The 15607-nt window shown below is 25.3% G+C and overlaps 2 protein-coding genes across 2 annotated transcripts; both read right to left on the bottom strand.

Moving 5' to 3' along the window:
- Window positions 1-909: 909 nt before the first annotated feature.
- MKS88_004580 (E3 ubiquitin-protein ligase ZNF598) lies at window positions 910-6194 on the bottom strand (the record flags this gene model as incomplete). Its single annotated transcript, XM_067217767.1, has 2 exons — window positions 910-3933; window positions 4140-6194. 2 exons carry the CDS (start codon window positions 6192-6194, stop codon window positions 910-912), a joined length of 5079 nt encoding a protein of 1692 aa, XP_067072163.1.
- A 2190-nt stretch (window positions 6195-8384) lies between these two features.
- MKS88_004579 (uncharacterized protein) lies at window positions 8385-14490 on the bottom strand (the record flags this gene model as incomplete). Its single annotated transcript, XM_067217766.1, has 6 exons — window positions 8385-8429; window positions 8701-8758; window positions 8883-8944; window positions 9155-13511; window positions 13851-14076; window positions 14304-14490. 6 exons carry the CDS (start codon window positions 14488-14490, stop codon window positions 8385-8387), a joined length of 4935 nt encoding a protein of 1644 aa, XP_067072162.1.
- Between the last annotated feature and the right edge of the window lie 1117 nt (window positions 14491-15607).

Below are 15607 nucleotides of genomic sequence, written 5' to 3'. Positions count from 1 at the left end.
TTTGACAGTTATTTAATTGTAGCCCTTCGCAGAACGCGAAGCTCTTTCTTCGTGCGCCCATTTGTGTATATTCACATGAACATATGTTGTATACATATATATATGTATATACGTATATATACATTTACGCACCATTGAACGTATCAGTTAAATGAAATATTACAAAAAAAAAAAAAATAAAGAGAGAATGCATATAATGAAATTAAAAACAATAAGACTTAATTGTGCACTTTTATTTTTAATAATTTTTTAAACCTTATTGCATAGAAGGTAAAATTAACAAACAAATTATTAAGAACACACGCTTACGTACAATATATACGGCACACGTAAGCAATGTGAAAAAAGGGAATGGACATTTGGATGAAAAGAAAAAAAACTAATGGAATTGTAACAACATACGAGAATAAAATCTAAGTAATTGTCTATTTTGTAAATTTCCTTTTCTCACATACTTTTTACATCATGCATATGATTTTCATAGTGACAACGGTATTTATTATTTAAAATTTTTTATTGAGAAATAAATTAAAATATTACTTTTTTTTTTTTTTTTTTTTGCAACATTTCTACAAAAATGTAACAAATGATATAATCTGTTAATTTGTGATATACTATACTACTTTCCATTTGCTATTTTGTTATTCTACTATATATTTTTTTTTTTTTTGTGAAGGAACTGAATATAACATAAATAGCGTATTTTTATATACTTTTCAAAACCTTGTTTTTTTCTTCGCTCCTTTAAAAATATATAATTTTAAAAAAAGTTACGTCATAAATAATTTAACTTTATTTATAAAATATAATTAGTAGTAGCTGTGAAATTTCATCCGAAGCAATGTATAAGCCTTATGACAAAAATACAAAACTTGCTTATGTTTTTCTTTTTTCTTTTTTTCACATTATTTATAGAGGACTTTCGCATAATTCACATTTGGTTCTTTCAAAAAGATTTTCGTATGTACACATGTTGCACCTCTTCACTTTGCTTTTTTTTTTAATGGTGAAGGTAACATTGCCTTCTGATGCATTCAAATATGATTTTTGGTTAAAAGCAAAAGGGGTGTCGTTCGTGTTTTCGGTACATTTATTATGTTTATCTTTTTCACTGTTCCTATTTACATGATTAATATTTGTACAATTATTATTATTATTATTATTATTTTTTTTGTTCCTGTTGTTCTTACTGCTGTTACCACTGCTTCTGTTTATCTTTTTTTTGTTTTCTTCTATTGGGTGAAGAGACGGGAATTCTTCAGCAGTAAATGATTCAATACGCACATTTGCGATGTTCTTATTTCTACAATCCTTTCCTTTTTCATTATTTTTATTTTTTTTTGTTTTATTTTCGTCGGCCTTAATATTGCTACAAAGTGAAGGAAAATCAGAATACTTAAAATCTGGTGTCGTGCTTTTTGTACATGTTATTTTTTTTGCATTGTTCTCATTTTCCTTATTAATCTTCATGTTATTTACTACTGTCTTATTAGGTGAAAATTTATTTTCCTTCTTATTTTTATTTAACGTAACATTTTGACTAACGACATCTGAGCGATGATCTTTATTTCCTTTTATTTTATTACTATTTTTGGCGTTCTTACTACTATTCTTTTCGTTTTTCTTGCTGCTCTTGTCTTGTTTTAATAAAAGTTGAACAGTATCCTCTTGCTTCATTTCTGGAAGTGGAGGATACTCTAAATCGATATTCTGTCCTCTTGTATTTAAAAACTCTTCTTTGCTTTGTTCTACTTTGTTTTTATATGAACTTGCATTTTTATTTTTAATTTTATTTGGTGAATTAACCCTATTATTAATACTAGTAGACGCGTTTCTGTTTAATATGTTAAGTGTTTCTTTGCTGTAGACGCCTACTACATTGTTTATGCTAATACCATTAGAAGTAGTGTTCATATTATTGTTCATATCAAAGAGGGAGGGAAATTCTTCATTTTTTGAACTACTGCAACTTGTGCTTGAAAGCATTATACTACTTACATAAAAGTAAATGACGTACAATTCATTTACTTTGGTACTTTTAATTATATTTAGAAATCTATTTCTTAATGACAAAGATACATCATATAAGTTGACGTTTATTTTTGTACTATCCATATATTTCATTCTGTCCGATTCATTGTTAGTTCTTCCATTTTTTCCATTTTGTCCATTTGTTTTTAGAATTATTTCTATATCTTTTCTTATTCTATAATATTCTGGTCCGGTGGATAAACATTCCTCCAACGTTTTTGCATTTACAAAATTACTTAAATCTTTTGAAATACTAGTTAACGATGCCAAATCAACATCATATGATATTCTTTTTAATATATTTTTTTTATTTTCATTCGATATATTAACCATATTATTTATACAAGAGTCCTTCATATAAGCACAAAAATAGTTACTTAAAAATAAATAAAAGAAAGAAACTAAATTTAAATTTGGATCAATATAATAAAGTAAATCTAAGACTACCTTTTTTGATATATCCCATTTTTTATCATATATATTATTAATTATATTACTACTTTGAGCTCCTTTCCTTTTCGAATATTTTTTAATTAACTGATTCACATCTTCTAATTCTGAAAAATCTTTTTGTGAGTTAATTGCATCTAAGAGCGAGCTGCCATTCCCCATTTCGTTTTCATGTTTGCTCTTTTCCTTTTTCTTCTGAACTAGCGGTATTAATATATTATTATTATTACTGTGGTTGCTATTGCTGTTCCTGTTACTACTACAGTTTTTATTTATATCTCCTTTCGCATCTACCTTTTTTATTTTATCGTACGTGTCTTTACATAGTAAAGAAATATTCTTTACAAAAGTGTATACTCTTTCAAATCCGTTTTTGTCTATTTTAAAAAATAAAAAAATTAAATATAGAAAGCCATATTTGCTTAATTCGGCTAAGCTAATCTTCGCGTTTTGTTCTATTATTTTCCTTAGTCTGATCATATCTTTTTCATAATTGTATATATGCTTCGTTTTTTGCATATTCTCTGTGTTTTTTTTCAAATTATTACCTCGAATGTTATTGGAACAAGTATGATTGTTTATGGAACTATCAGCCTTGTTGTTAGTTGTAGAACCACTGCTGTACACCGTGGTAATAACTTTGTCCAAGTTCACACATCTTTCGTTTAGGTACAGAAAGAAGAACGCGTAATACAGGACAAATGATTTATGAACAATTATATGGAAAAATAGGCTTAAATAATTTCTTTCTAAATCTTCTTTATTATATAATAAAAAATCTATTTTTTCTATTATATAATCCAAAAATAATTTGAAAAGAAAAAAATTATTTTTGCTCATAGGAAAATCTTCCTCTATTATACTTCTGTTTAATTCTATTATTTCATCTTGTGAAAAATATAAATCAGAATTATTTTTCCATAAGTTTTCGAACACTTTTAAAATTATGTCCATATCTGTTCTCATAATATATAAAAAGAAATATTTTCTAGTACTAAAATATTGAACAAAATTTACTATATTGCATTCAACATAATAATCAAAATACCATGAATCATAAAATCTCTTAAAGTTGTATAGACATCTGTGACTATTAACGTCAAATGTTTTTTTACTATTTCCTAACTGATCATCATGTTCCAGCGAGTTACTAATATCTTTACTGTTCCTATCTCTCTTATTGTTATTATAATAACTACTAGTTCCACTAATACCACTGTTATTATTGCCATTTCCGTTAATTCCATTATTACGTATTTCGTTATATGATGCTCCTCCTATGGAGAAGGTTATCTTATTTTTCTTATTACTTCCTTTCTCTTCATGTTTCTCTGCTATATGAAAACACAAATCTATTTTGTTATCAAAGACAACAAATATGCATTGTTCATACAAACATGGATGATGCTTTTTCTTATAATGATCAAATAAATTTTCGTAATCTTTATATACCTAAAAAAATCAGTTAAATGAAGATGCAAAATATATATTGTATTCGTTGTGTACATAAATGTGTATATATTCTTTCGCATTTGTACATCTACATGTGTGTGCACATGTGGACCACAAAAATGTGCAAAAAAAAAAAAAAAAAAAAAAAAATTACAAAATTTTCCAATATTTTTTTCATTTTTCTTTTTCTTTTCGTATTTTATTACATGAAGGTGTAGCAGATCGTAGTAGACAACATCCTCTATTCCATTTTTTGCAACATCCTTTCCATCACTCGGATTCTTGTTAAAGCAAAACTTACAAAAGAAATGATACTTATTTATATGATTCATGAATGTATCGAAATCGTATAAATAGAACCCACATAAATGACAATATATATGCCTTGTTTTATATTTATTTTCAGATATTTTTTCTCCATATTCTATATGTACTTTCACATATTTTTTATAAAATATATTATATTCAAATAAAAAAATATTATCATTATTCCCTACACATATATCACAATACGTTTTATTATGTTCACCTATATGCTTACATAAACCACTTAAAGTTTTATAACAGTAGTTTTTTAAATTACTTAAATTATTTACATTGTCCAGGTTAGTAAAGCAAGCTTTAGAAAATATATCTATAACTTTAAAATAATCATCCGATAACTCTGATTCTTCCTCTTTTATGCAAACAAAATTTTTGGAAGGTTGTTGATATTTATCATATATAGAATCATTTTTTTTTCTTATTATATCCTTTTCACTATCTATATAAATTTTTTCAAAATATTTATCTGTTTTATGATTTAACTTAAATTTTTCTACTTTTTTACTTTGGATCATTACCCAGTATTCAATACAAGGAGCTAATAAACACACATAACTAGTAAGAAGTGTTGATAAGCTAAATATATAAAAATATTCATAAAATATTTTTTTTTCTGTATCAACAAAAATTTTTGAATAAAATGCATATCGTTTTAAAGAACTAACACAAGCGTTTAAAAGAAATTGTATTTTCTCTTTTTTCCTCTTTATATATTTCTCATAATAAAAAAATAAATACAAATTTTCACATTTTTTTGTTGCATTGTTACTAGTATTGCTATTACTATTATTATTATTATGACTGTTTGCTTCACTGTTCATTTTTAGGATATTTCGCAAAATTATAATATCATCATAGTATGATGAAAAGGCTTTTTTTATATCATTTTTTGTTGTTAATTCGTTTTGTCCTTTTAAAAAATTATCTTTTTTCTCGTCAATATTGTTATCTGTTCTAATTAGATCTTTTTCATTTTCATCTATTGAGCTATGTGTATATATATGATATTCTTCTAAGGTGCCTCCTTCCCTGTTTTCTCTCAATGAACGATTTATTTCGCTTCCTTTGTTCTGATTTTTCCTGTTAAAAAGATGTCCATTCAAGTCAGTAAGTTGAATGGTTTCTTTACTAAAATCATACTTATCTTTTTCTTTTTCGAGCAAAGTTTGTAGCAAATTGTCGTAAGTAAAATAGGTATAAAAGTTATTTAGGCAAAAAAAAATATATTCGTTACGTTCTTTACAAAAAGGACATTTCATTTTCTCTTTATCAAAATCATAATTATATTTTTCATCTTTTGCTTCTTTTCTTCTTTCATTTGATCTACTATTATTATTATTAAAATATTCAAAATTATCTATACCTCTCAGGGGATTACGATTAATTGTGTAATTCCTATACATATTATTGTTACTGCTATTGTTTTCACGAATATTACTATTTCTTCTATTATTATTTTCAGTATCATTTTCTTTTTTTTCCATATATAATAAACGATAAAAACATAAAAAACAGTAGGTATGATTACATTCTTGTATACATACAAATTTAATTAATTCAAAACATAAGCTACATTCTATAAATTTAAAATCTAGTTCTACTTTCTTTAAATCAAAATTGTTTACTCTGAATACTTCTTCCTTCATTTCTTTCAAACAGTACTTTTCATTCTTTTCTTTTTCTCGTATTATTTTTTCTACCTCTTTTTTTATTATTTTATTTCCATTCTTTTTTATATTATCAATTAAACTATTATAGATAATTAAATTATTTTCTATCCTTAATATGTCTGCATCGCAATAACTAAACAGTTTCCTTATATGATAGGAAATATTAATATACTTGGTATTTTCTCCTTGCGAATTTTTTTCGTCCTGACTTTTGACAAATTCATGCTTCTTGTTATTTTTAACAAGGTTGTCACGGCTTCTATACATTTTTTTTTTACTCAATGTATAGTTATATATATGTATATATAAATACATAAACACTGTATTCCGAAGTATCACACATATATATATGTATTCATATACCTATAAGTGATGTATAGGCAGTAAATGAAAAATTAATATATATATATATACGTTAGGGAATAATAAAATGGGGAAGGACTTTAACATTAAAAAAAAAAAAAAAATACAAAATTGTCGCAAAATATGTATTAAATGTGTACGTATGTGTATGTACTATATATACGTACTGAATATATGTACATATTATATATTTATTTATTATGTAAATATATATACAAATATAGAAAACAAGACGACGAGATTAGTAAAAAAAAAAAAAAAAAAAAAAAAAAAAAAAAAAAAGCTATACACGGCATATAAATGATAAATTTCAGGATTTAATATATAACGCAAACATGACATATTTTCTTTTAAAATAAATAAAATGGATTTATAATGTTGCTATGTATATATGTTGTATACATTAGTGTAATCTTTTCTTCTTTTTCCTTTTTCCTTTTTCCTTATCCTTTTTTTTTTTGTTTTTTTATCTTTATGGCTGTATATTCTGTATTCGTTGGTAATTATATTTCTTCATTTTGGTTTTATGTAACTATTAAAATAATATTTCTTTTTTTTTTTTTTCTTTTTTTAATTCTCCCATTACATATTTATAACATTTTTATTATTATATTTATCGTTATGTGAAAAATATAATATATTATAAATTTACTTGAGTACATCTTTTTAATACTTCAAAATACAGTTTATAAATCCCTTAATATTTTAACATGCAATGAATTATATATATATATATATATATATACAATAAAACATATAATTATATATATACATATAATATATATACTACGTAACAAATTTGTATATATATATGTAGTACATATATATTTGTTTATATAATATTATATAATAATACCTACTTATTTGCACATATGCAAAATACTAATGGTATTATACATTTCAACATATAATAGAAACTATATTATCCTTTGTTTCAATTTTTTTGCTTTATGTTTTGTTAAAAAAAAAAAAAAAATCATTTATACAAAAATTTCTTTAGCAGTCCAATTAAAAAAAAAAAGAACAAATATGATAAACGATATTTTTTCCATTTCTAATAGCACATGTATTTTACAATTTAGATGCCTTGTACATGTACAATTATGACTTTACAGATATCATTTTATCAATTTTATTAATTTTACCATTTTTATCTAAATATGTAATAAATTGCTAACATATTTGTATTTACTTATGTCAATATTTCATCGTATTATACCTTTATATGCCCATATTGCAGGTTAATAAAAAAATAACTCATTAACTTTAAATAAAAATAGAAAGTTTCCTTTGTTATATAACTTATTTTCGAAGCAATTATTAAAATTAAAAAAAACTAAAAAAAAAAAAAAACCGTAAAGAGTTAAAAAATAAAATTTCTATATATTCAATCCTGTAGTTGAATATTATTTTCTGTTATATTGGCTAACACATTTTTTTTTGTTTTTCTTTACAACTTTTGTTTTTTAAATAATATAAGGCAATAAAATTAAAAAATAGGGAACATCATACATACCTATTAACATTATTGTATGATATATTTTTAATCAGTTCATTTAAAGTTGATTAAAAATTTGTTATATTAGTACATATTAATTTTTATTTTATTATTTTCAAGAGAAAATTAAAAGATAACTAATATATATATTCCAAAAAAAAAAAAAAAAAAAGAACGAAAAAGACGAAAAAAATATTAAATTCATATATATAGTATGTGTATATATATTTGCATCTTAGCGAAAAATTAACGAAAAAAAAGATTATATAAAAACAATTTTGTTTGCATATTAAAGTTATAGTATGTTAAGAATTTACAAAACGTAAAAAAGTAAGACCCAAAAATATGACTCATAAATAAGACCCAAAATATAATATATATAATTGTTTTTACACAAGTATAATAGTCAAATTGGATTATAAGGAAGGAAAATCATGTGTTACTTAGGAAACAAAAAATTTGCGCAAATTTGTACAAATAACTATTTATTTAAATTTTTTAAAACAAATATAAATGAAGAATTTAAAATTTTGATACTCTCATTATATAAAAAAGGAAATTTCAGAAGAAAAAAAAAAAAAAAGAAACCTCTCTCTTCATCTTTCGGAAAATTTCTTGTACGAGTCTAACCAAAATTTATACTGCAAAATGTTGTAAAACAGATATACATATTGTCTGTATGCTTCTACAAGCAATACGAGTTGACATATATATATTTAAGTACATGCAATTCGTGAAGGAGTACTTATATATATATATATATATATATATATATATATATATATATATATATATATATATATATATATATATATATGTATATATGTGTATGCATATAGTGTATGCATATATGTGTATGCATAAGTAAAATCAGCTGCCATATATGGATAGTGCTCATATTTTCGTTTTTACCTCAATACGACATTTTTTATTTGGGGACATATTTGCAAAAGATCGTTCATGCGTTCCACTAGAAAAAAAAAAAAAAATAAATACATATGTACATATATATTCATGTCTTCATATCACAAGAATCATTAGAGTTAAAATCGAATTAATTTAAACGAAGACATTAAATGTTCATGTCATCTTACATCCATAGATTTTGTAATATTTCTTCTCTCTTATTTTCAATATTCCTATAAAACAATGGGGTCTGAGTAAAAAAAAAATTTGAACAAGTATATTTTAAAATCCACTGAAAAAAAAAAAAGAAACATTCTAAGGGGCTGCAACAACTTTTGTGTTTTGTTATATATATTGTAATTACGCTCATATATATACATATATATATATATATATATATATATATATATATATGCACAGGAACACACATATATGTTGGGCATATACTACATATATATACCTCAATAAGCTTCAGAAAAAGAACGGAAAATGCTGGATTGTAAAATGATATGGAATAAAAAAGTTTTATAAAATATTCAATAGCATTATTATGAAACAATTTAGTTATTAAACTATTTTTGTTTTTATTTATATCAATTAAGGTATGAACATACAAATAGAACTTCCACAGATTCTTAACTTTCCTATTTTTAAAATCTTCAAAATAAAAATGTAATTCCTTTAATATAATATTTTGTAAAAATGGAAACGATTTAACAGTACTAATATATAGAATTCTGTTTAAAATCATATGGTATAAATATTCATATAAATACATATATTTTATGTACATATTTATTAGCTTTTCTCCTTTTAAAAAGTCTAGATTTAGGAAGCATATTTTTAGAATATACGGGAGGTACTTATTTATCGTTGTAGCTCTGGATGTACTAGTAGACGTAGTACCTTTGCACTTGGTTAACTTATGAACAATTTCATTTGTTATTTCACAAAATAAACTAATTGAACAGATATTATTTTCCTTTGTAACTTTCTTAGATGTAGCACCCAGTTCTCCTTTTAACAGAGTCATTCCTCCGTTCATGGGATTCACATTATTGGCGTTAATAGTGCTATTCATGCTATTAGAACCATGCATGGCACTAGCGTTTTGCTCGTTCATATCATTATTAGAACTATCGGCACTACTAATATCATTTAAGTACTCACATAAGGAACTTATATTATTATTTATTAAAAATTGGTTGCCACTTATTGCCTTATTCATGTCTTTTATATGATTCACTAGCTTTTTCCCTATACTATCAAATGTATTTTTATCCCTTAACAGAGCAATGTTGTTACTTTTACCGTCTGAATTGTTTATTTTCTCTTCATTGTATTTAACCCATTTTATTTCTTTCTCAAAATTCGATACATATTCACAATTACTTTTCAGCAAGTCTCTTTTATAGCTCATTTCGCTAAATGCATCGTTTCGGCTTGTTCTCATATTATAATTATTATTTATAGAAGCAGTAGTAGCAGTCGTAGCAGAAGTTGTAGTTGTGTACGTGAATGTGGTAGTATTGCTCTCCAGTTTTTCCTTATCCATCCTGCAATGATCGTTGTAATAATTACTATCCCTAATAAAAATATCATTTGGGGCCCATGTTTTTTTGTTTGCTCCTACCCTTTTTACTTCATTCATATTTTCAGGAACAAAGACAACATCTTTCATATTACTACCATTTGATGTATTTCTAAAATTAGTTTTTTCGAGGTAAAAAAACTCATCAATTATTGTAAAAAAATTTTTTATTTTTATATAATCAATTTGGGGTATGTTTAATAAAGCTGACAATAATAAAATACTATTTTTCTCCTTATCTGACTTTAATTCTTCTATATTACTATTGTCTTCTTCAAAAAAGTTAAAAAAGGAGAGAAATGTACTTTGTCCATTAATTGGATTTACTATATATTTTAGGACACTAATTAAAGGTATTTTAAAATAACTGTCTTTACAATTATTAGGAAATAATTTGTATTTTATATTTTTTATATCCTCTAATGTAATTGCATTATTTGTTGTAAATTCTGCTTTTACTTTACTCAGGTTTTTCAAGTCTTGTGCTTCCACTTTAAAATATGAATCTCTATATCTTTTTTTCTTCTTCCAACCATAGGGATTATTGATTTGCAATTTAGAGCTGAAAGGAGATAATTTTATCTTTTCCTGCTTGTAATGGTAGCGGTCATACACCTTTTCCATTTCTTCCTTATCTTCCTCAACACTTTCATCTTCCTGTTCATCCGCAACTTTTTCTTCTTCCGCTTCCTCTTCGTTTTCTTCTTCTTCTTTTTCTTCTTCTTCATTCTCTTCGTCTTCATTCTCCTCGTGTTCATCCTCTCCTTCTTCATCCTCTTCATCCTCTTCCTCTTCTTCATCCTCTCCTTCTTCATCCTCTCCTTCTTCATCCTCTTCCTCTTCTTCATCCTCTTCATCTTCTTCTTCCTTTTCTTCTTTCTCTTCTTCATCCTCTTCATCTTCTTCTTCCTCTTCTTCATCCTCTTCATCTTCTTCATCTGCTTCTTCGTCTGCTTCATCTACTTCTTCATCTACTTCGTCTACTTCATCTGCTTCTTCCTCTTCTTCTTCTTCTTCTTCCTCTTGGCACTGCATGTACTTAAAATGCGCTCGTTCTTGGTTTTCTCTTTCCTTTTTATTGTATAGTTTATCATAACATATGTCTTCTTCGTAGTAGCTATTTACGTTGCTATCATATTCATTTACTACCGAATTATGCATGTTTGGGCTATTACGATAACTCTCCTTACTTTCAACGTCATTTATGTACGTCTCACAGGGAACACTATCACCACAACAATAGTCCTTAACTTCAGCACAGTATTCTATCTGTTCATATCCATGTTTACTCTCAGCACGCCCCTCACTATCATTTACTTCACTTTCATCATTTGTGTCTTTCTCTACACTATCATCAGTTAACTTTTCTTCTACCTTCCTCTGCTCAATTAGCGTCTGATGTATATTCTCACTGCAGTATTTATGTTTGTGCTGCTCATTTTCATTCAACATAATTTTGCGCCTTTGTTCAAAAAGGTTCTTTACTTTTTTTTTTCTGTCTTTATATTCAATTTTATCTATGGCGTATTTAATTAAAGAGAAAAAGTTGTTATAAATACCAAAATAGAAAAGAGAAGTCCAAAAATTCATATTATTTTTCTGTGTTAAAATATCAAAATTACTTTTATAAAAATAGAAGCAAATTCCTTCAATAATACAAAATTTCAAATGTATGTTATTGAATAATAAAGAATATTCACACAAATCATCTATATTGTTTATTCTAATATAATTCTTTGTTTTCTTAATTATATCGTTTGCTTTAATTTCATTTGAAAAATTTAATATACCATCTCTTATAATATTATTTATAAATTCAACAATGTAAAAATATTTGTCTATCACCAACATTTCTTCGTCCTTTACATTGTACTTTTCCTTGTATTGTAAACATAACAATATGCGAAGATTGCTATAGAACATATTGTCAAAAGGTAACAATGTTTTCTTTTGATGATTTTCATTCATGTTCCTTTTATGACTCATATTGTCTGTGTAATTTTGCGTAGATACTTCTTTTTTCTCCTTTTCCTTCACATTATTGACACCAATGCAGTTTGAATTGTTCTTGCCTCTTTTTCCCATAACACTTCCGTCCTCTTCCTTCTCAACTTCTTTCATAGGGGCATATTTGTTTTTATTTTCACTGCGACTCTTTTCCATTGAATAACAACCCTTTTTAAATATATTAACTTCATTAAAACTATTTGAATTCATTTTCACTTTTTTCATTTTTTTCTTTTCTTCACTTATAATTAAACTTCTCTTTTGAGAACTTTTCGGTTCATAATAATTATTGCTGTAATTATTATTATTTATACAAATATCCCTTCTTTTGTTTTTATCATTATTTAAACTAATATTATTATTCTTCATCATACGCCTTATATTACCTTCATCATGTATTTCTTTATTTTTCCTTTTCTTTAAATACTGAAATGAAGTATTATATTGGCTATATTCACGAAGAGCTATAAAATATAGCTTGGAATTGTCATTATAGCGCCATGAGTTCTTTTCATATTTTTCATTTTTGTTCATAATTTTATCAAAACATATTTCTAATCTTTTCAGCTTGTTGTTAATATTATCTGATATTGAACTAGAGGAACAATTAGAATTTAACATCATTTCACAAATGGTTTCATCTATTTCGCTGTGCTCCTTTTTAATAGTATTATTTTTAGGGGATACACTTTCTTCATTTATAATATTATGCATCTTCGTTTTTATAGGTGACATCTTATCATCATGTGGTTCTACTTTAGACTGTTGACCTCTGCGTGATACCGTGTCAGGTAAAGCGTCATAGGAAAAATTTTCCTTTTCATTCAAAATAGATTGCAAACATTTCAATCGTATAATGTGTATACATAAATTATAAAGAAATGTTTTTTCATTTTCTTCTCCAATTAGCTCAATTATTTCATTAATTAAATTAGTAATAGTTTCATCATAAGTACTCCTTAATTTCATTCTTAAAATTATTTCTTCAATTATATGTTCAACTTCTTCATAAAATTTATCGGGGCATAATACCCATATTTTCCTTCTTACTTTTATCGACGTTATTTTGTAAAAATATTTAGCTGCAGGAGTTTCTTCTATTAAAATATTTAAAATTCCTAATGGTATCACATCTATTTTTTCTAGTAACATAGAGAACAGTGGTTGAATTTCGCGTACTTGAAACATTAGTATCATCTTTTTTGCAAGCTTGGTTAAACTGTGAGCAACAGTGAATAAGTACATACATTATATATGTTATTGGCATGTATACACACGTATGAAAGTGAATACACAAATGTATAGAAGTACGTACATACATATATATGGTCACACATTCTCATAACGAGCAATGATGCTATCGAATGAGCCAATTTTCAGCAATAAATCCATTTTATGGTACACTTTTTTTTTTCTTTTTTCGTTTTTGCTTGTTTTCTTTTCAATTTTGTGCTTTCATTTTTCGTTTTTGCTTGTTTTCTTTTCAATTTTGTGCTTTCATTTTTCGTTTTTGCTTGTTTTCTTTTCAATTTTGTGTTTTCTTTTTTCTTTTCATTACCACTTCTGCGAGTTTTCGATCGATTTAACTTTACTAATGAACTTGAGGGATAAGTAATTATCGAAAACATTTTTGTATGTTATATGTTTAGGAATATTTAGGAACTTAAGAAAATCAACCAAACCTGATAAGGTAATATCTTGAAAAGACTGAGTATTTTGCCACACTTTACAAGCGCTAACAGCTGGATAGCCATTTTCTTCTTCGTTTTTCAATTCGTAGTTATCTATATATAAAAATGAACAAGTATAAAAAAATTGTTTTGGGGGATTTTATTTTTTCTACTTGGCTAAAATTGGAAAGAAATGATATTAATTACTCATAAGTTTATACAAAACAGCTTTTCGTATACTTTCGAAAGTGCTATTTTATTTTATATTATTTTGTATTATTCTGTATTATTTTATTTTTGCTTTTTCTTTTTCTTTTTTTTTTTATTTGCCCTTTTTGTACATTCAATCCATCTAATTAATGCATTGCGTCCAGCGGGTCCACAATTTAAACCTTCTCTAAAGAGGTCATTCTTTTCTCTTGAGGTTTTTAACCCCTTCTTGTTAAATAATTTGATGTATCGTAACTCTTCTTTTTTTTTCCTTTTGGCGTACTTTTGATTAAAGTTAAAATTCCAGCCAGTACTCATAACTCATGAAAAATAAAGTACTGAAAAAAACAATTTTATGTACTAACGTGAAGGACAATTTTCAAACAAAATTTCACTACAATACTGGGAAGTTGTATACATACACACGTGAATATAAATATATATATATATATTTACATTTTTCATCATATCAGCATAACGTTGCAGTGACTAAAAAAAAAAACACACACACGCCAAATAAATGGATTAAAAGAATAAAAATAAGAACAATTATTACATAAAAACTATTATATCTGTCTCGCATTGGGAACATGGACATATTATTTTTATGTCGGAATTTCCAGTTTACCATTTTGCATTTTTTTGCTTATTCATTATTTTGTGCATTACCAATTTTTCATGAATTATTATTTACTCACTTTCCACGGTCACTAGTTCAATGATCATTATATAAATTTCTCATTATTCATGATCGTTTATTCATTTATTATTTTTTTTTTTTTAACACAACAAATACTTATAAATATATATATATATATATATATATATATATATTTATATATGCATACGTGCAAACTTGTAAGCTCGGAAGTATTTCTTAAATTAATTAAAAAAGATTTATTATCCTCATGCAACATAATTTTAAATCATATGAATATCACAATTTTTTCCTTTTTTCACTAGTGTAAAATTACGGGAAAATAAATTTTTTAGTAATAACAAAAAATACAAAGCAAAATCATACTTTTTTTTTTTTTTTTTTTCCACAATTTTATAAACTTTTAATGAAATACTAATGGTTTTAAATATACTCCTTACACAAAGAGTAATTTATAAGTAGATTAATATATACAGGACAATAGGGAAAATCATTTATTACTCGCATTTTTATTTTATTAAATTCTCTGCTTTTTTATTTATCCATTTTGCTTGAAAATGTGTGCACATATATAAATACACGAAGAAAAATTATACCTGTTGTAATCCTTGCTATTATGTTCGCTGCTACCTTTGCTCTTGCATTTGACAATGAGTTCTCCGTTGCATTTTGTACTTTATTTTGAACAGGTCTAAAATATGAATACACGAAAAAACAATTTTTGCATGCTTAAATAATTTTATTTTCCCGTTTTGCTGAAAATGTAAATGTTACAAC

This window comes from Plasmodium brasilianum, chromosome 12 (genome assembly GCF_023973825.1).
Source record: "Plasmodium brasilianum strain Bolivian I chromosome 12, whole genome shotgun sequence".
In the NCBI taxonomy this organism is placed as follows: Eukaryota; Apicomplexa; class Aconoidasida; order Haemosporida; family Plasmodiidae; genus Plasmodium; species Plasmodium brasilianum.
The sequence above is the reverse complement of the archived record's forward strand: the minus strand, read 5'-3'. Positions and strand labels throughout refer to the sequence as shown.